This window comes from Rhinoraja longicauda, chromosome 26, assembly GCF_053455715.1.
Source record: "Rhinoraja longicauda isolate Sanriku21f chromosome 26, sRhiLon1.1, whole genome shotgun sequence".
NCBI classification, from domain to species: domain Eukaryota; kingdom Metazoa; phylum Chordata; class Chondrichthyes; order Rajiformes; family Arhynchobatidae; genus Rhinoraja; species Rhinoraja longicauda.
The window spans coordinates 10,186,682-10,207,663 of NC_135978.1; the positions used below are offsets into that span (position 1 = coordinate 10,186,682).

At 40.7% G+C, this 20,982-nt stretch overlaps 1 protein-coding gene across 1 annotated transcript in view; it reads right to left on the reverse strand.

Annotated features, from left to right (window-relative positions):
- tyw1 (tRNA-yW synthesizing protein 1 homolog (S. cerevisiae)) overlaps positions 1-20,982 on the reverse strand; it is a 119,002-nt gene that overhangs the window by 6,165 nt on the left and 91,855 nt on the right. Inside the window, exons 14-15 of the mRNA XM_078422461.1 lie at positions 14,993-15,103; positions 10,270-10,437 (exon numbers count right to left, since the gene is read on the reverse strand). Of these exons, the coding sequence (XP_078278587.1) occupies positions 10,270-10,437; positions 14,993-15,103 (279 nt within the window). The remainder of the gene's footprint in view (positions 1-10,269; positions 10,438-14,992; positions 15,104-20,982) is intronic.

Below are 20,982 nucleotides of genomic sequence, written 5' to 3' on the forward strand. Positions count from 1 at the left end.
TGTCTTGAAGTGCGGATAATTATGACTTTAGATGATGGTGAGAAAAAGTAATATCAATATTGAAGCAAATGAACATGAAAATCAGGGGGGTGCATTGAAGAGGCAGCTGGGTCAATATCACCTGATTTCAATATCTGCCAAATTTACAACTGAAAGTCAAGATGAAGAGCATTGAAGTTCATCAGATTAACAGAGGCTGAAAAATCAAAACAATTGGCCAGGGTTGTAGTGCTATAATTTACAAAGTCCTTTATTCTGTCCATACTTCTGAATTTTCATGGCAAAATTCTGTTTGTGCTTATAATGCAAACCAAATAGAGGGAATTTTTATTATTTTTAATTGAGGGCTAAAAAAGAGGGAAAGAAAATGCGCTAAACACATTTCATCTTTAAAAAATGCAACTAGAATTAAAATCTGAAAGAATGAAATGCCACACTTGCCAAAAAAAAAATCAGTACCAGAGAAGAAGTCTGATATTAATTAAGACACCACATGTTATTAAGAAACCTACATTTGAATTGATCATTATGTGGCAAGTTCAAAGAGTAAGTTCATACAGTAAGACAACACGAGAACCTGCTGTGCTCGTCAAGCTTGCCCTTTCCAATTAGATTCATTGCCTGATTCTTTCTCCCTTGCCCTGAATTCCTCCTCCCCTTCCCCCCCCCCCCCCATCATATCATATCATATCATATCATATCATATCATATCATATCATATACAGCCGGAAACAGGCCTTTTCGGCCCTCCAAGTCCGTGCCGCCCAGTGATCCCCGTACATTAACACTATCCTACACCCACTAGGGACATTTTTTACATTTACCCAGCCAATTAACCTACATACCTGTACGTCTTTGGAGTGTGGGAGGAAACCGAAGATCTCGGAGTAAACCCACGCAGGTCACGGGGAGAACGTACAAACTCCTTACAGTGCAGGAGTTTAATAATCCCCTTAGGCAATTATCCAATTCCCTTTTGGAAGCAGTAAATAAAATTTAATTCCAATATAATCTGAGCCAATGTAGTCCAGATCATCACAAATCACTGACTGAAGAAAGCATGACACTAGAAAAGGTTTTTCTTTACTTACTAGAACTATTAAAGTTTTTGATATACATCTGTCAAATCTCCTTTCAACTTTCTCAAGTCCAATTTGAAGCATTTCAGTCTGATTTCATATGAAGATATGAGCTCGGAGCAAGAGTGGGCCACTTGGTTCCTTGACGTAATTAATAAGATCATCTGGCCAATCTAACTGTCTATTCAACACTACATTCCCATCCACCCACAATAAACTCTAATCCCTTGCTCACCTATAATCTACCCGCCGCTTCCTTAAAAATATTCAAAAAACTCACAAATCTTTAAAATAAATAATTTCTATCACTGCCTTAACTGTATGACCCCTCATTTTTAAACAGTGACTCCTAGTTCTGGATTTTCCCACATGAGGATACACCACATCCACTGTATTGAGACTCCTCGTGGTCTGATTTCTTTCAATGAAATCCTCTCTCTTCCTTCTGAACTCCAACAAACACAAGCCTAGCCTCATGAGGCAACCAGGTCTATTCCAGGAATCATTCAAATAAACCTTCCCTGAACTGTTTACAATGTATCAACATCCTTTGTTAAATAAGGAGACCAATTTATGCACGTAGTCTTCCAGGTGTGGCCTTACCAATGCTTTATAAAACGTCACCCATTCCTTCTCTCCAGAGATGCTGCCTGTCCTGCTGAGTTACTCCAGTATTTTGTGTCTATCTTCGGTGTAAAACCAGCAGCTGCAGTTCCTTCCTAAACATGGGCGGCACGGTAGCGCAGCGGTAGAGCTGCTGCTTTACAGCGAATGCAGCGCCGGAGACTCAGGTTCGATCCTGACTACGGATGCTGCACTGTAAGGAGTTTGTACGTTCTCCCCGTGACCTGCGTGGGTTTTCTCCGAGATCTTCGGTTTCCTCCCACACTCCAAAGACGGACAGGTATGTAGGTTAATTGGCTTGGTAAATGTAAAAATTGTCCCTAGTGGGTGTAGGATAGTGTTAATGTACGGGGATCGCTGGGCGGCACGGACTTGGTGGGCCGAAAAGGCCTGTTTCCGGCTGTATATATATGATATGATATGATGATATGAAACTTAACCTTCCTACTTTTGCATTCAATTCCCTTGTCTTTAACATCAGCTTCTAAAATTTTTCCTATCTTCCAATTTGACAGAATCTATCTTCCGATTTAATGGAAACTTCCTAGAATCAGGGGACCTTTGCAAAATTAAAAATATTGCATCACTATTTCACCAGATACTTTTTTCAAGATACCAGGATGGTCCACTAGGACTTGGAGACTTGTCAACTCACAGCACTAAAACGTGCTCAGTATCACTTCCCTGGTGATTGTAATGTTCTTGTTTTTCTCTTCCAATTCCTGACTTAGTGTTAATTTTGAGGAAAATCTCTCCTACACTCTCTCCACGATCCTAATGTCTTTCCTGCCTGCAATGTCCAGAATTGAAAACAATATCCTAGCAGACTAGGCCCGACCAGTGTTTTATAACAACTTTGTATATCCTTGCTTTTCTATCTTAAATATATTAAACTAAGGATCCTTAGCACAAACATTAACTAGGTTAAATAAAAATGTCAAATGGCTTGATCACATGATGTTGGAAGAACAAAGCCTCTTGGACAACAGTTTCTGGATCAGCATTTCTGGATCTGCATATTTAACACTGCCCAACAGTTTTTCAATAACAACATGATCAAAATGCTACCTGGTGAAACGTTATCCTCCTCTAACATTAACTGTTATTTCCTCCACAAATACTGCCCGACTTGCTGAGTACTTCCAGTTGCTTTTCATTTTATTGCAATCCTCCAGCAACTGAACCTGCAACATCTATCGTCAAAAAGGCCAAAGGAAGAAGGCACAACAGTTGCACGCTACACACTATCCTGACTTGGAAATCACTGTTCCTTCACCTGACTGGTTCAATGAAGGCAGCTCGCCGGCACATTCTCAAGACAATTCGGGATAGGTTCGGCATTGATGCAAGTACTTTGCTAAATGAAATGAACCAAAAATAGCGAAAGCCTTACCCATCCAGTATTTTAATCATTCACTATCTCATTTCGTGGCAACCGTGCTACAGCCAGTTTGAGTTGAGATGTAAAAAACAAGGAACTGCAGATTCCGGTTTACAAAAAAGGGCCTAAAGTGCTGGAGTAACTCAGCAAGTCACGCAGCACCTTTGGGGAACATAGATAGGTGATGTTTCGAGTCGGGAACCTTCTACTGACTAATCTTTAGCCTGAAGAAGGGTTGCGACACAAAATGTCACCTATCCATGTTCTCCAGAGATGCTGCCTGGTCTGCTGAGTTACTCCAGCACCTCGTGTCCTTTTTTGAATTGAGATGGTTGGGTGTTTCCTATGTCAAACAAGTCAGTTGATCATACTGCAGTAAGCAACTAACATATACTTTAAAACTTAACATTTAAAAGTAAGTCTCTTTACCAGATGTTCTGTGTCAAATTAGTCAACAAACATCTTGAAACATAATAGTCATTAAAGCAAAAAGACGTCAATCTGTCTTTAAGTTAAATATAACTCAGAATGGAGAACAGGCAATCAACTATAATATGCTACACCATTTACTAAATTGTTTCATTTTTGCTTTGCTATGGACAAAATGGACCCAAATGAAGAAACCTAATATCTAACTGAAGTATACCCAACAGCAATTTTCTCTTTGGCTGTTTGACGCCAACTCTGGAAATATATATTCATTCAGGCCCTAATCTGAAAGATAATTACTGACTGTAAATGTACAACATTGTCAAAATGGAAATCTGCTCTCACTGCATTAACGTCATCACTTCGTGCTACGTAGGATGGTGCACTCGAATTCAAGGCACATGCCTTAATACTGTGCTTTGCAACCATTTAAATCTACATTCAATTCCATAACTATTTCCCACTGCATTATGTTGTCTTTTTAAATAGGTCTTGCAAAGAAATTAAGTATGATACCGAAGGCATTAATTCAGAAATATTATGAAATACACCAATAATTTGATTAATAAAAATATTTTGAAGGGATTGTTGAAATATTTCTTTTTTTTTTGGATAATAGATAATCATTTAAAAGGCACACTAGATGTTCACCAACCTATTGCCTATATATCCATACACAAATTCAGGGATGAAGAATCTGGAAAACTAATTTCAGTGCTCTTTCAAACCATAGATTTATTTTATGAATCAGCAGCAAAAAGAAGGATTTCCAGGCTGAGCTGAGGGTGATAAGGCCGCAAATCAAAGAAGCAGGCAGTCAGCCTGTTATGAAACAAGAGTCAGATTTTTCCAAAATTGAAAGGAGAATTAATTTGTTTAAGCAATAGACACAAAATGCAGCTATAAAATTGTAGGTTACCACAGGAAATTTTGCCGAACTTAAGATAGTTGGTTCGAATAAAGCAAGGAAATTTCTACCATGCGTCAAGTCAATTTTATTTGTATAGCACATTTAAAAACAACCCACGTTGACCAAAGTGCTGTACATCAGTTCAGGTACTAAGAACGAACATACAATGGCACACAAACATAACAGCACATACATAAACAGTTCACAGCGCCCCCTCAGAGGGCCTCAAACGCTATGGAGTAGAAATAGGTTTTGAGCCTGGACTTAAAGGAGTCGATGGAGGGGGCAGTTCTGATGGGGAGTGGGATGCTGTTCCACAGTCGAGGAGCTGCAACCGCAAAAGCGCGGTCACCCCTGAGCTTAAGCCTAGACCGCGGGATAGTCAGTAGCCCCAAGTCGGCCGACCTGAGGGACCTGGAGATAGAGTGGTGGGTTAGAAGATTTTTGATATGGGGAGGGGGGGGGGGGGGAGCCCGTTTAGGGCTATGTATGTGAATAGGAGGAGCTTGAAGTTGATTCTGTGCCCAGTGGAGAGAGCCAGAATCGGGGTGATGTGGTCCCTTTTACGGGTACCCGTCAGGAATCTCGCTGCGGCGTTTTGGACCAATTCCAGGCGGGACTGGGAAGATTGGCTGATCCCAGTGTATAGGGAGTTGCAGTAGTCTAGGCGGGAGGAAATGAATGCATGGATGATTTTTTCAATGTCATCAAATTGGAGGAATGGTTTGATTTTAGCTATGGTACGAAGCTGGAAGAAGCTGGCTTTTACCACAACATTGACTTGTAATGATGTTGAATATATTCCAATACCCACCTGTACTAATAACCATTGTTTATTTTTAAATGATGCCAGATACGGTCATCTAGCAGAAATAGCTTTAGTTTAATTTATTATTGCAACATGTACCATGGTACAGTGAAAAGGATTTTTGTTGAGTGCTATCCAGTCAAAAATGGACTGTAGATCACAATTATACTTTATTAGCCAAGTATAGTTTTGCAACATACGAGGAATTTCATTTGTCTTACAGTTATACCAATAAAAAGAAACAGAACACACAAAATACATTTTTATATGAACATCTACCAGTGACTCCTCCACATTCCTCACTGTGATGGAAGGCGGAAAAAAGCTCAATCTCTTCCCTACTTTGTTCTCCCGCGGTCGGGGGCCTCGAGCCTTCCGTTGACGGGACGATCTTGACTCCGTAGCCAGTGGTCGGGCCCTCACGTCGGGGCGATCAAGTTCCTGCATCGGGGGGACCTCAGACCCCCCGAGCCGAGCGATCTACCCTGGGTCGGGGCTGGTGGAAAACCTTCTGCGATTTGGAGACTGCGAGCTCCTCGATGTTGAAGTCCGCAGGCCGCGGTTGGAGCATCGAACCCAGGCAAGGGATCGCACGCTTTGATGGTAAGTTCATGCCCCTCAAGTCTGTCCCGAGCAAGGCCTCCTGCTCCATGATGTTAGGCCGCAGAGCGACCGGAAATACGATCCAGAAAACAATCGCAACTCCGGCAAGGTAGGAGATTGAAAAAATGTTTCCCCCTATCTTCTCCCCCACCCCCCACATAAAACAAACCAGAGAACATTAACACAAACTTGTAAAACATACTAAAAATAACAAAAAAGACAAAAAAAAGACTGTCGGCGAGACTGCCATTGCTGATGGTGCCACACGGTGGATGATTACAATCAAACCATCTAGTGTACAGATACAGAATAACGGGTATAACGTTTAGTGCAAGATGAAGTCCAGTATAGTCTGATTAAATATAGTTCAATGGTCTCCATTGAGGTAGATGGGAGGTCAGGACTACTCCCTAGTTGGTGAGAGGACGGATCAGTTGCCTGATAGCAATTGGGAAGAACCTGTCCCTGAATCTGGAGTAGGCATTTTCAAACTTCTGTACATCTTGCCTCATGTAAGAGGGTAAAAGAGGGAGTGACCGGAGCAAAATTGGTCTGCAAACTCTATGCAATTTCTCATGATCTTGGATGGAGCTGTTCCCAAACCACGCTGTTCCCAATAAATTGTTTTCTACAGCACATCTGTAGATGCTGGTAAGGGTAGTTGGGAACATGCCAAACTTCCCAAGCTTTCTAAGGAAGTAGAGGCATTGGTGTGCTTTCTTGGCCATTGTTTTGATGTGGCTAATCCAGGACAAATTGCCGGTGACATTTATTCTTAAGAACTTGAAGCATTTATTCCGAAGAACTTGAAGCTATCAATGATCTCTAGTTCGGTACCATCAATGTATATTGGGGTATGTGTGCTGCTTCGCTTTCTGTAGTCGATCACAATCTCCTTTGTTGAGCTGACATTGAGGGAGATGTGTTGGCTTGACACCCAGTTACGCAGTTTCCAATCTCATTCCTGTACTCTGTCACGTCATTGTTTGATATTTGGCCCACTACGGTGGTGCCGTCTGTGAACTGGAATTGGATTGGTATTTGGCTGTACAGTCGTGAGTGTGTAAGAAGTATAAAAGAGGGCCGAGAACACTTCCCTACAAGGGCACCAGTGTTGAGCATTGTCGTAGGGGATGATTTGTCACCTACCCTCACTGATTGTGGTCTGCTGGTCAGGAAGTCTGGGATCCAGTTGCAGAGGTGAGTGCTGACTCCAAGTTTCACCAGCTTGGAGATGAACTTGGATGGGATAATGGTATTGAAATCGGAGCTGTAGTCTATGAATAGGAGTCTGACGTAGGTGTCTTTCCTATCCAGGTTTACCAGGGGTGAGTGTAGGACCAGGGAGATGGCATCAGCCGTGGACCTGTTATGGCAGCAGACAAACTGCTGTGGATCAAGGTTGCTTCGTAGGCTGGATTTAATGTGTTCCATTACCAGCCTCTCAAAGCACTTCATGATGCTGGATGTCATGACCACTGGACGGCTGTCATTAAGGCATGAGATCTCGCTTTTCTTTGGTACTGGGATGACAGTGGTCCTCTTGGAGCAGGTGGGCACCTCAGAATGGTGTGGGGAGAGATTAAAGATGTCAGTGAACACTCCTGCTAGTTGGTCTACATGGTCCCTAAGGACGCGGCCGGCGACTCCGTGCGGGCCAGTTGCATTCCATGGGTTCACCCTCAGATAGGTCGATCTAACTTCTGCAACAGTGACCTTGGGAAAAGACGCACTCGAGTCTGACGGGACGGATGTCATCAACCTGTTGGCCTTTTGCTCAAAGCTAGATCATGCATTAAGAATGCATTGTTCATCAGGGGGCACCGCACTATCACTGGCGATGCTGTCTAACTTTGCCTTGCAGCTAGTTATAGTATTCAGGCCTTGCCACAGTCTGCAAGTGTCTGAATGGTTATACTGGGACTCATGTTTGTCCCTGTATTGTCTCTTGGCTACCCGAATGGCCTTGCAAAGATCGTAGCGAGCTTTCTTGTACCGTTCAGGATCTTTTGACTTGCACACAGCGATCTTGCCCTTCACCTGGGATTGTACCTCACGGTTCATCCATGGCTTCCGGTTGGGAAACACTCGGATTGTCTTCTTCGGCACGCGCCGCACTATGCACTTGCTGATGAAGTCAGTCACGACAGTGGCGTGTTCATTCAGGTTGTATCCCTAACTTGCTGCACCGAATTCCCTCAAAACTTAATTATTGTCATCAGTGTGCCAACCAATAACTTGGAAATGGTTTTACACAAAGCAATCTATTGTACAGAAAACAATGCCAATTTACTCAGTGACAAATTTAAAGAGCAGAATATCCAATCAATAGCCAGTTCTACAAGAAAATTTAGTACTTGCTTCAGAAAAATGCAGTGAATAGTTATATATAAATTATCAATGTAGATCAATGTTAGTCACTTACTGCAGTAATGGCCAGCCAGCTTGATTCATATGGGAATTAACCAGTCATCTCAATTCAGACCAGCTGTGTCATGCTTCCCATATACCATCATTAAATATTGTTCTTCACAAACCTCCAACCCATTTAGTCAAGTCAATTTTATTTGTATAGCACATTTAAAAACAACCCACGTTGACCAAAGTGCTGTACATCAGTTCAGGTACTAAGAACGAACATACAATGGCACACAAACATAACAGCACATACATAAACAGTTCACAGCGCCCCCTCAGAGGGCCTCAAACGCTAGGGAGTAGAAATGGGTTTTGAGCCTGGACTTAAAGGAGTCGATGGAGGGGGCAGTTCTGATAGGGAGAGGGATGCTGTTCCACAGTCTAGGAGCTGCAACCGCAAAAGCGGGGTCACCCCTGAGCTTAAGCCTAGACCGCGGGATAGTCAGTAGCCCCAAGTCGGCCGACCTGAGGGACCTGGAGATAGAGTGGTGGGTTAGATTATTGATATGGAGGCGGGGGGGCAAGCCCGTTTAGGGCTTTGTATGAGAATAGGAGGAATTAAAATTCTATTTATTCCCCTGCTGCGGGACCTCCTGGATTTCCATTCCTTCATCTGTTGTGTGGTGACTCAATGGTCAGAAAATATGGTCAGAAGCTTGCAGGTTGAATGATTTGTACTTTGTATGAAAAATAATTCCAAAACTTGATGTGTGCCCTACTTAATCAGCTTTTCGTACACAGTCGAGGAAGCAGACTACCTGGTATTTTGCTACACATAGTATAAATCCTTACTTTACGTGATAGAATCATTTTCAGCTATATTAAGAAAAAAGGTTATTACTTTGTGCATCAAGGAATGAATTTTAATGGCAAGGACAAATAAATAATTCCTTTCGACAGAACTGCCTGCTGATGCTGGCTCATTACAGTTTTTACATTTATGATTGTACAAATAAATTTTAGAAATCTGAAACGTTTCCCAATCAGTACTATTCTGAATATACTGTAGATGCAATTTCCTGATTATATACAACGAAGAACTCAACCCCAAGATAATTGGGCATGGGAGACTGAATCTGGCAAGGTTTGTAAATGTAGATTGAATATTGAAAATGTGACGTGGTTAGATATGGTTCGAGCCAAATTCAATAAAAATCTCTTATGTAATAAAAAAATAAGATTAACAATTCAACATAAACACAAATTTAATTAGCTGGAATGACACTGCGATGGTTCGGAATACATTATACGAAGTCATTGTGTTCTGGGATATCAAAACTGGAATTTCTTTTCCCTCCAGTGTAGTGTCAGCATTAAAAAATAATCAGCATTTTATGTTAAATATTAACAAATGTTTGTTGATTAGGAAAGATTTTACTTTTTCTATAACCAGCACTTCTGTAAAATAACTTGCTAAAAAGCAAAATTTTATATAGAAACATAGAAAATAGGTGCAGGAACAGGCCATTCGGCCTTTCGAGTCAGCACCGCCATTCAACATGATCATGGCTGATCATCCAAAATCAGTAGCCCGTTCCGGCTTTTTCCCCATAACCCTTGATTCCCTTAGCCCTAAGAGCTAAATCTCACTCTCTCTTGAAAACATCCAGTGAATTGGCCTCCACTGCCTTCTGTGGCAGAGAATTCCACAGATTCACAACTCTCTGGGTGAAAAAGTTTTTCCTCATCTCAGTCCTAAATGGCCTACCCCTTATTCTTAAACTGTGACTCCTGGTTCTGGACTGCCCCAACATCGGTAACATTTTTCCTGCATTTACCCTGTCCAATCCTCTAAGAATTTTTTTTTTAACAAACTTACTGTTAAACCAAAGAACAAAACAAAATGCAAAAAGCCCCCAGAAAATGTTTGATTTTGTCATTTAAAAGTTCATGGCTTCATTGTAGTCATTATATAATCTGATTTTTTTCCTCAGCACTTATATAATTAAAATTTGACCTTATAAAGTAACGCAATGTGGATATTTGCAAATTAAATATTTTAAAAAATCTCACTCACCTTTTTGTGTGCTATGAGGAGGCAGTTTGAATGCTCGTGTTCACAGGCAATTTCATAGTCTATCAAAAGGTCAGCCAGTTGTTGGACAAAGTACACAACCTCCTCATGCCAAGGAACATTTGCCATAGTCAAATTACTTGCTGAGCTTTCACCACAATATGTCACTCCCTGAAATATAATTTAAGAATACTGTCAATATAAATTCTTACATGACCTTACATACAGTCAATAAGACAGGATTTTATTCAAGCTCCAAGTCTAACAGAACAATTGGATACAGAGTTGATTCTCCATGCCATGATAGGGGATTAGTTAGGTGCTACGAGTGGAAACTAAAGCTGCTTATACCTTTCAATGGTGAATGGTAATAGACAATAGACAATAGACAATAGGTGCAGGAGGAGGCCATTCGCCCCTTCGATCCAGCACCGATATTCAATGTGATCATGGCTGATCATTCCCAATCAGTACCCCGTTCCTGCCTTCTCCCCATACCCCCTGACTCCGCTATCCTTAAGAGCTCTATCTAGCTCTCTCTTGAATGCATTCAGAGAATTGGCCTCCACTGCCTTCTGAGGCAGAGAATTCCACCCTGAGGCAGAGTAATGTTGAGGAACTACTGATGTCATTTGTATGTTGATCTTGTTGGAGCTTGGACACGTTGCCAAAAATCACAAAGTACAATGACTACATGACCAAATATCACAATGTACAATAACCACAATACACTACTTTATTTGAATAGGTGCCTGTATTTTGCAGCTTCCAACCACCAAGCTGCATTTGGACCACTGACCATGAACATTACTGTACCTAGTAACACCAAATTTCTGCAAATGTGTGCAAACTCTGCATGCTGATTGCGCTTTATCATGTCAAAAGCAAGCCAGCAGGAGTATGGCTTCTCCATGTACATTAAAATAGTTGAAAATAATTCAATGGTTACCCAGTAAAACATGACTCTGAGAACCAATGGGTGGCAAAAAAACCCATGTGATGAGCATATCTAAATGGAACTGATGTTTAGTCTGCAAAAACAAGGCATCAATTTTTTTTCAGTATCAATTCCTTTGTCGACATTTATACTTAAACAAGTATCCGTTACTTCAAAGGATGGTGCACAACCGTAATGATTAGAGAAGCAGATTATTTCTACAGCCTTTACCAAGAACAGAAAAGAATTCCCCCTCTCTGCGCTAATTTTGATCATTGACATCCTCAGATAGCAAATAGAGAAACAACAGCAATATTAGCATTAATGGTGCTTTATGTAGCTACTAATTTGTATAAGTTAATTGGTAGGACAGAATGCAGAGAATAGGATTGTGAATAATCTACTACAGTATTGCAGAAAAATAATATTCATTGTCACCGGGTCATCCCACAGTGAACAAAATGCAATGTGAAATCTGCAGGGTCAAGTTGCTCTAGAGATAACATTTTCCAAAGATATAAAAACTGATAACCTTGAATAGATTATTATATATCTCCTCATTAGAAGGGATGAGGCCAAAGTTAAATTCCAGCCTTTGAAAATCAATCTCAATGTAAACCCCACAAAAGCTCCACAATAACTTGTAATATAAAGGAAATGTTCATGACTAGATTTCTCATTGGAAAATTGCACAACTTTAATGATATTCAAGAATAATAGTATTTGTTATTTCCAACAGGGATATGTATCACAAAAATTATTTTCCAATTCAATAATCTAGAGCACTCCAATGATGCATTGCAAAGAGAGAACAGTAATTGCTTGCTAATATGTACTGCAATTGAAAATAGTGTGTTCCACCATTTCAAATCAGAATGAGATAACTTCTGCACAATATTCTCTAATAGCCCAATATAGCTGAGAATCAGAAACCAAATACATAACGTACACTTTTCCTTTTGGTAATAACTTCAAAATTTGGCGCAGGAAGTTTTGTCACCAATTGGAATTTACCTTGGAAGCTATTGTCTACTGAAGTGACCCAAAATAGCAAATTAATAACATGGTAAAGCATAAAACACAACTTGCAATTGATTTAAAATTGCAGTATTGAATTTGGAACCATTCGCAAAAGTTTCAAAACAAGTTCTAATCCCAGGTAACGATTTTTAAAGTTGAGCACAGTAATACTTTATGACCTTCCAACTGTCAATTGAATGAATTGATTACATATCCTCTAATTGAAATGAGTACCATCAGAATGCAAAATGGCAAATTTTATATTTTGATTTTTTTTCTTATTGGAAGAAGTGGTTATACTTTACTCTTAAAAGTGATTGGATTTTTAAAAATGTAATCATCAGAATTAGTTTTTCTTCATTAAAAAAAAAGAGATTCATATATATGTATTGATCTGAAATTATGATCTATCAGTTATGATGTATTCCTTTATTATTCTTGCATGGGCATCAACTCATCTATTTTCTCATGGTCCCATTTCCCCCCCACAATTTTGAAGACCTAAATCTGCTTTTTTCCAAGAAATTACTGTTGTCCATTAACTGTAATCTATCAGTTCTGGTTTTGGGTAAGCTCGGCATTTATTTCTACAAGTACTTAGTGTAGCCAGTCTACACAGCCAGGTGCCCAAACCATGAATATTGAGATTCCAGTCTTGCTGGTTGACAGCTGACAGTGGATTCTTGTATTCTACATGAAATACAATGGAGGGACAGGAGCCCGCTGAGATGCCTCATCACTTACTTCAGCTTTAATTTAGTTTAGTTTTGCAAGTACTGAAACAGCCCCTTCGGCCAACCGAGTCTATGCCGACCAGCGATCCCCGTAGACTAGCACTATCCTACATATAAGGGACAATTTACAACCTGTTCTGAAACCAATTAATCTACAAACCTGTACTTCATAAGGTCATAAGTGATGGGAGCAGAATTAGACCATTTGGCCCATCAAGTCTACTCAGCCATTCAATCATGGCAAATCTATCTCTCCTAACCCACATTCTCATGCCTGCAACATCTTTTGAGTGTGGGAGGAAACCGGAGCACCCGGGCAAAACCCACGCAGTCACAGGGAGAACATACAAACTCCATACAGGCAGCACCTGTAATCAGGATCAAACCCAGGTCTCTGCGCGCTGTAAGGCAGCAATTCTACCACTATGTTCTTGGAGCCAAAGCCAAGCCTGGCATAGGACCTGTGAGCTCACTGAACAAAGTCATCTTTTTTTCAACTATTTGTGTAAACAATGCTGTTTTTCAATTTTTAAACCTTTTGCAGTCTTAATTTTTTTTTAAATCAACAACTTTTAGAATGTATAAATTTGATATTTCAGTTTTTTTAAATACATCTCAATGGCTGGGATATGCCGAACTACGTCAGTCTTGTTTATACGCAAGATTTGGGGTTTTTGTTTTATTTTGCACTAATATTTTTTCTTTATTGGACTTATTGGACTTGTTTGTTTTATTACGTTATCAATTGAGTACAATGTTAGCAAACCTGTCAAGCTGCTGCAAGTATAAGTTTTATTGTTCCATTTCGGTACATGTGGCAATTAAACACTTGACTCTCACAAAAACATTGAAAACTCTTTGCTTGACAGACTGCATAGCTGGAGGTCTGGCTTTGCTACCTGTCATGGGTTTCCAGAGGAATCCCACGGAGGGAGATTGTTCTTGCGCACCCACATCATCCAGTGATGTTGCTTGAAGCCCATCTCTGCTCATTTGTGGACCTTGATCTGGAACTTGTGCGCTGCAATGTTGAGAACGATATTCTGCACTCTGTATATTTTCCTTTGCTCGATTGTATTTATGCATAGTATTATCTGATCTGATTGGATAGCAGGTAAAACAAAACTTTCCACTGCACCTCGGTGCATGTGAAAATAATAAACTTAACCCTGAACTTTGAGTCACAAGAGAAACCATACTAATTTGGACAAGTAATTCTAGCCCAATGAGATACTTGATAGTGAATGTGTGTTGCAGTCACCACACCACAAAACCTGGGATGGGACATTAATTTGCAGAACAGGTTATTTCCTTGGATTCTTGTATGAACTTAAGACCAGTCCAGTGCTAGCTAACAAATGCCCAATATTTCAATAACATTTCTGTTCTGTAGCTTTGGCATTACAAATCACCTCAGCATTAGCAATCAGCTTGTAAATTCTTCACATTTCTGTTACCTAAACTTTAATGAATTTTGATTATTGTAAACAAATACATATGGTAAATTGGAAATTTAAAAGCGAGTTGCTGTGAGTCTACATGGAATAAATGTAGATCAAGATTATCAATTTGCAAGGGCTATAACCCCTTTAGTTTATATGAATGATAAAAAATCCGTTTTGAATAAAATTGTTAACGGTGAGTCCAATTTTTAATAAGTTAGAGAAATGGGAAGGCATTTATTCCACTGAAAAGTCAATTTTATAAAACAGACGCTTCAAATCTGAAATAAAAGTAGAAAATGCTGGAAACATTCAGCAGGCACTAGAAACAGATCTAATGTTATAGGTCTCAGAGCCTTCGTCAGAACTCTTCGTTCCACTGTCACACCTTGAAAAGGAAGACTGATAACCTGGCTTTCTTTGAAGATCTTCAGAGATTATTAACCAAATGTGAACCCAATGCTTTTGACCAGTTTCCCATCTGAAAGAATAAACAAGCCTTCTTTGAATAATATATATTTTTAAAATTTAATTTGATGAAACAGGAGCATATGCCAAAGGTTTTCTGCTAACGAACTAATATTCAGACTTACTTTAACTTCAATGAAGTCAGGTTTCCCAATCTCTATCAGATCGGCATAGGATCGAAGTTCATCCACATTCCAAGCTTTTACCAGGGTTAATCTATACACTGTGCGCTGTTTCTGCAAGAAAACAGACAAAAGTATAATTTAATGCATTGAGTTTTTTAATCAAAACACATTTTTCCATACGTTTGGTAATTTACTTTGGCACATTTGTTTATGAAATGCTCCACGGTGTCAAATAAATGTGTGTTTCTGTTAATATGTAAATATGTGAGAGGTATAAAGATACACAGTGTGGGTGCAAAGCAATGGGTGTTCATCCATTTTGACTCCCATGCTGCGAGATGAGACTGCTCAGATTTATTTATAAGATGTTTTCTCTGAAAAACTAATCACCATACTCATATTATTGAGGCAAGGAATTCCAAATTATTTGGCTCTGAGTAGCCAATGCCATCAGATTCATATATATATATTTTTTTCATATTTCAGATACAGCGCGGAAACAGGCCTTTTCGGCCCACCAAGTCCGCACCGCCCAGTGATCCCCGCACACTAACACTATCCTACACACACTAGGGACAATTTTTACATTTACCCAGTCAATTAACCTACATACCTGTACGTCTTTGCAGTGTGGGAGGAAACCGAAGATCTCGGAGAAAACCCACGCAGGTCACGGGGAGAACGTACAAACTCCTTACAGTACAGCACCCGTAGTCAGGATCGAACCTGAGTCTCCGGCGCTGCATTCGCTGTAAAGCAGCAACTCTACCGCTGCGCTACCGTACCGTTCAAAACATGTGATCACCGATGGAGCGACTGAAGTTTTAGTTTGTGTTTTCATTACCAACAATAATAAGAGTTTAGGGGAATGAAAATTGACAAAATAGCAGAAGCCAATACTGACACATCAGTAATTACAACAAAATGAAATTTGAATTCTCACCAAATGCAAGATTTGAGAAAGCAGTCTAACAGGACTTTGCTCATATTTTCCTGGTGAAAAATCTGACAGCTACATCTGGAGGTAAGACAAACACTCAGCACAGCAAAATAATGGTTATAAAAATGGAGGATGATGTTGAGAAAATTGAAGAGGGTCTCGACCAGAAACGTCACCCATTCCTTCTCTCCAGAGATGCTGCCTGTCCCGCTGAGTTATTCCAGCATTTTGTGCCTACCCTGGAGATTTACCCTATTCTTCAGAGATAATGTCACAATAAGTCAGCAATCAGAAAAAGAAAGCAGTTAAGCTTAAAACTTAGGGAGAATCCAAGTGCAACTAACACGATAAGGCCGGATTTTATCAAGAGGCATTGAATACTACAGCTCATTTTGCTTTCTACATGACAGTCCATGTGTAAAATCTGGAACAATGGCCTCAATAGCTTCACAGAGAGCGAGAAAAAGATCAGGTGGGAAGGAAGAATTTTAAACAATAAATATAAAATAATAACTCCTTGGATATCTTCCTAAAATTAAATGCCGGGGAAGTTAAAATCTCTTCAACAGATAATAAGATCATACGTGATAGGAGACGAATTAGGCCATTCGGCCCTTCAAGTCTACTCCGCCATTCAATCATGGATGACTTATCTCTTCCTCCTAACCCCATTCTCCTGTCTTCTCCCCATAACCTCTGACACCCATACTAATCAAGTATCTATCTATCTCTGCCTTAAATATATCCACTGACTTTGCCTTAACAGCCTTCTGTGGCAAAGAATTCCGCAGATTCACCACCACTAAAGAAATTCCTCCTCATCTCCTTCCTAAAAGAACGTCCTTTAATTCTGAGGCTATGACCTCTAGTCCTAGACTCTCCCACTAGTGGAACCATCCTCTCCACATCCACTCTGCCCAAGTCTTTCACTATTCTGTATGTTTCAATGAGATCCCCCCCCCCTCATTCTTCTAAACTCCAGCGAATATAGGCCCAGTGCCGTCAAACGCTCATCATATGTTAACCTACTCATTCATGGGATCATTCTTGTAAACCTCCTCTGGACACTCTCCCGAGCCAGCACATCCTTCCTCAGATATGGTGCCCAAGTGGAAAAGTGGCCAAAGTGAAAACAGGTTTCCACTTCCCTTATAGTTCAGTACATGGTCAGGGGAGATAAATCTGACATTGTAGATGGTACAATGGTGCCGGGGCGATCAGACAGTGCAAACAGAGCCAGAGCTGGACATTGCATCTCCAGACAAGAGAAAGCAAAACTCAATTATTTGTCTCCTTCTGTGCTATAATCTGCATATTTTTTGTGACGTATTTTCGTAACATAGTAAAAACTCCAACTGTAAATCACTATGATTACTACATTGTTCATAAATGCTCAAAAAGTTTGGCAAGAGTTGAGATGACATTTTATTGTTCCTTTCAAGTAATCAAATTAACTGATACAAAAGCATTTTTACATGGAGCTTCTTGCTCCATAACTCACAACTGATATTTCCATATTAAACAGAATCATAAATTTTTAAAGAGAATTCCATTAGAGACATTCGATATACTAGGTCTTGGTTTGCCCTATCCAGCAATAAACTCCTACTCTTCCCACTCTCAATTACTATTCTGCAATAAATCCTACTCAGCTGCTTCCCATTCCATTCCCTCCTTCGTTGTTTTTAAGTCTGTGCTCAACTCGATGTCACTGCGTGGAACCTAGAACTGTGCAGCACAGGAACGGGCCATTTGGCCCACAATGTCTTGCTGAACATGATGCCAGGTTATTCTTTTCTGCCTGTATCTGATGCACATCCCTTCATTACTTGCACATAAACGTGCCTATCTAAAACATCTTATGTGCCACTATTGTATCTGCTTTCACCATCGCCACCTCCACCCCTAGCAGCGGGTACCAGGCACCCATCGTATTCTGTGCAAAAAAAAACGTGCACCACACAACTCCTTTAAACTTTTTCCATGCGACCTTAAAGCTAAGCTCTCTCTTCTTTGACTGTCCACCCGATCTATGCCTCTCCCACTGTATCTTTGACAGCTTCCCTCGCTGTGTACAACTCCACCAATTTTGATGTCTGCAAACATACTAACCAATCCATCTACATCCAAATCATTATAACAAAGTAATATCTTCCGTACTAAAGGATAAGAAGAAAAATATATACATTGTATAGTAAATTTTTGGAATGAGTTTTAGAACTAACCAATTTTCTCTTGAAAATGAGGGAATCTCAGTTAACAACTAAATCATGTTTCTTTGAAGCTTTAGAAATAAAGACAAAATGAGAGACTTAATGCTAAGCCTATAATTCTCCCATTATGCTGAACATAGAATACTGGGCCGAGTTTTGGATGTCTTGTTTCAAGGAGACTGCCAAGTTCAAGAGAAGGCCAAAATTACTACTTTGCCAAGCCCAGAGCAGAAAACTGCTTCACTTTTCGTGAAATAACATTGATATGCAGGAAATCTTTGAAAGGATTAGGAAGGAACTGCAGATGCTGGTTTACAGCAAAAATAGACACAAAATGCTGAAGTAACTCAGCAACAGGCGGCATCTCTGGAGAGAAGGAATAGGTGACGTTCGGTTCGAGACCCTCCTTCAGACTGAGAGTCACGGGAGAATGAATCTAGAGATATGGAGGGGTGAAAACGACAGATCAAAGCAGACGATGATAAGGAAATGTAGAATGGTTCATTGTTTGCTGAGGAGAAGGTGACTGGGAGGGATACAATCAGTAAAATTAATCAGAAGGACAGTGAAACTAGTTGGAGAACCAGGGTGGTGGAGCAACGGGTAAATAAATTGGGAATAAGCACAACCACCAGTGGATGAGTTTGTGATAAGAATGCAGAAATCTAAAAGAAAACATAAACAAATCAAAGGAATGAGATGTTAAAGCGTTCCTAGGACATAGAAATAGATGATTTTAGCTTTTTAACAGCTTAAGTATTCATAAAAAGAAACAAAAAAATAAATGTATTGAATTATTCCATCATGTGATGTACAATTCAACGATTTTTTCCTTCTTCGTCCATATATTACATGCTGGTTTCCAACTAATCTTACTGGGTTTAGACAACGACTTCATTTGGTCACTGAGAATTAGGATAAATGGCTATGGTACTGTGGTACATTATGATACTGAATATACACAATGGAAATTTTTTGTTCATACTCGTCTTTTGGAACGTCTGCGATATTGCACTCATTGCCCATCCTGAACAGCTCATGAGAAGATGGTGTGGGCTATCTTTTGAAAACACTGCTGTCTTTTTTGGTGAAGGTAGAGCGGCCACATAAAGAGATCCAAAATTTAGAGCTGGTGACAATATATTTCCATGTCAGGATGACATACCTTCAGGGAGGGCTTGCAGGTGAGACAGATGCCTACTGCCCTTGGCCTTCTAGATTCCAAAGGTCACTAGTTTGGGAGATATTTATTGCCATGCCTAAGGTTTATTCCAACCTTTAATTTGAGACGGATTAATAAAGATACCTTCTGATATGTGGGGAATAAAAAGTCTGTTTATAAAATGCTGTTCAGTGATGTTGAGTCTAAAAGAGTAACAACTGTAGATTTGAACTTGTAACTGATATGAAGAATTTAGCTATGGGCACTCGCATCTGCCCCAGCTATGCCTGCCTCTTTGTAGGGTACGTCGACCAATCACTGTTCCAGGCGTACACTGGCCCTAGCCCCGAACTCTACCTCCACTATATTGACCAATGCAGAACTTACTGACTTAATTAACTTTACTACTAATTTCCATCCTGCACTCAAATTCATTTGGACCATCTCCGACATCTCCCGACCGTTTCTAGATCTCACCGTCGCCATCACAGGAGACAGACTATCGACTGACATCTATTATAAAACCCCTGACTCCCATAGCTATCTAGACTACACTTCTTCGCACCCTGCTTCCTGTAAAGACTCTATCCGCTACTCCCAATTTTTCTGTCTATGTCGCATCTGCGCCCAAGATGAGGTGTTCCATACCAGGTCATCAGAGATGTCCTCTTCCATTATAGATGAGGCCCCCAATAGGGTCTCCTCGATATCCTTCAGCTCCTCTCTTGCTCCCCCTCCCCACATTCGTAACAAGGACAGAGTCCCCCTTGTCCTCACCTTCCACCCCATCAGCCGTCGCATACAGCACATAATCCTCTGATATTTTTGCCACCTCCAACGGGATCCCACCACCAGCCACATCCTCCCATCTCCACCTTTCCACTTACCGCAGAGACCGTTCCCTCTGCAACTCCCTGGTCAACTCGTCCCTTCCCATCCAAACCACCCGCTCCCTAGGTACTTTCCCCTGCAACCGCAGGAGATGCATCAGCTGTCTCTGTGCCTTCCCCCTCAACTCCGTCCAAGGACCCCGACAGTCTTTTCAGGTGAGGCAGAGGTTCAATTGCACCTCCTTCAACCTCATCTACTGTATCTACTGTTTCAGGTGTGGACTCCAGTGTATCGGCGAGACCAAGCACAGGCTCGGTGATCGTTTCGTTGAACACCTCCGATCAGTTCGCCTAAACCTACCCGATCTCCCGGTTGCTCAACACTTTAACTCCCACTCCCATTCGCACACTGACCTTTCTGTCCTGGGCCTCCTCCATTGTCAGAGTGAGGCCCAGCACCTAATATTTCGCTTGGGCAGCTTACACCCGAGCGGAATGAACATTGACCTCTAACTTCAAGTAGCCTTTGCTTACCCTCTTTCCATCCCCTCCCCTTCCCAGTTCTATGACCAGTCTTACCGTCTCCAACTGCGTTTTATCTCCATACCACCCACTCCCCGGACATCAGTCTTGATCCAAAATGTCATCCACTCCAGAGATGCTGCCTGTCCCGCTGAGTTACTCCATCATTTTGTGTCAATCTTTGATTTAAACCAGCATCTGCAGTTCTTTCCTACACCTGAAGAATTTAGGGGCAGGGGTAGTCTTTCTAGTCTCTTGAGTATGTGTTCTGCTGATTTTCACGGTCATGGTTAATCTGCTACCTCAGTTCCATTTTCCTGCAC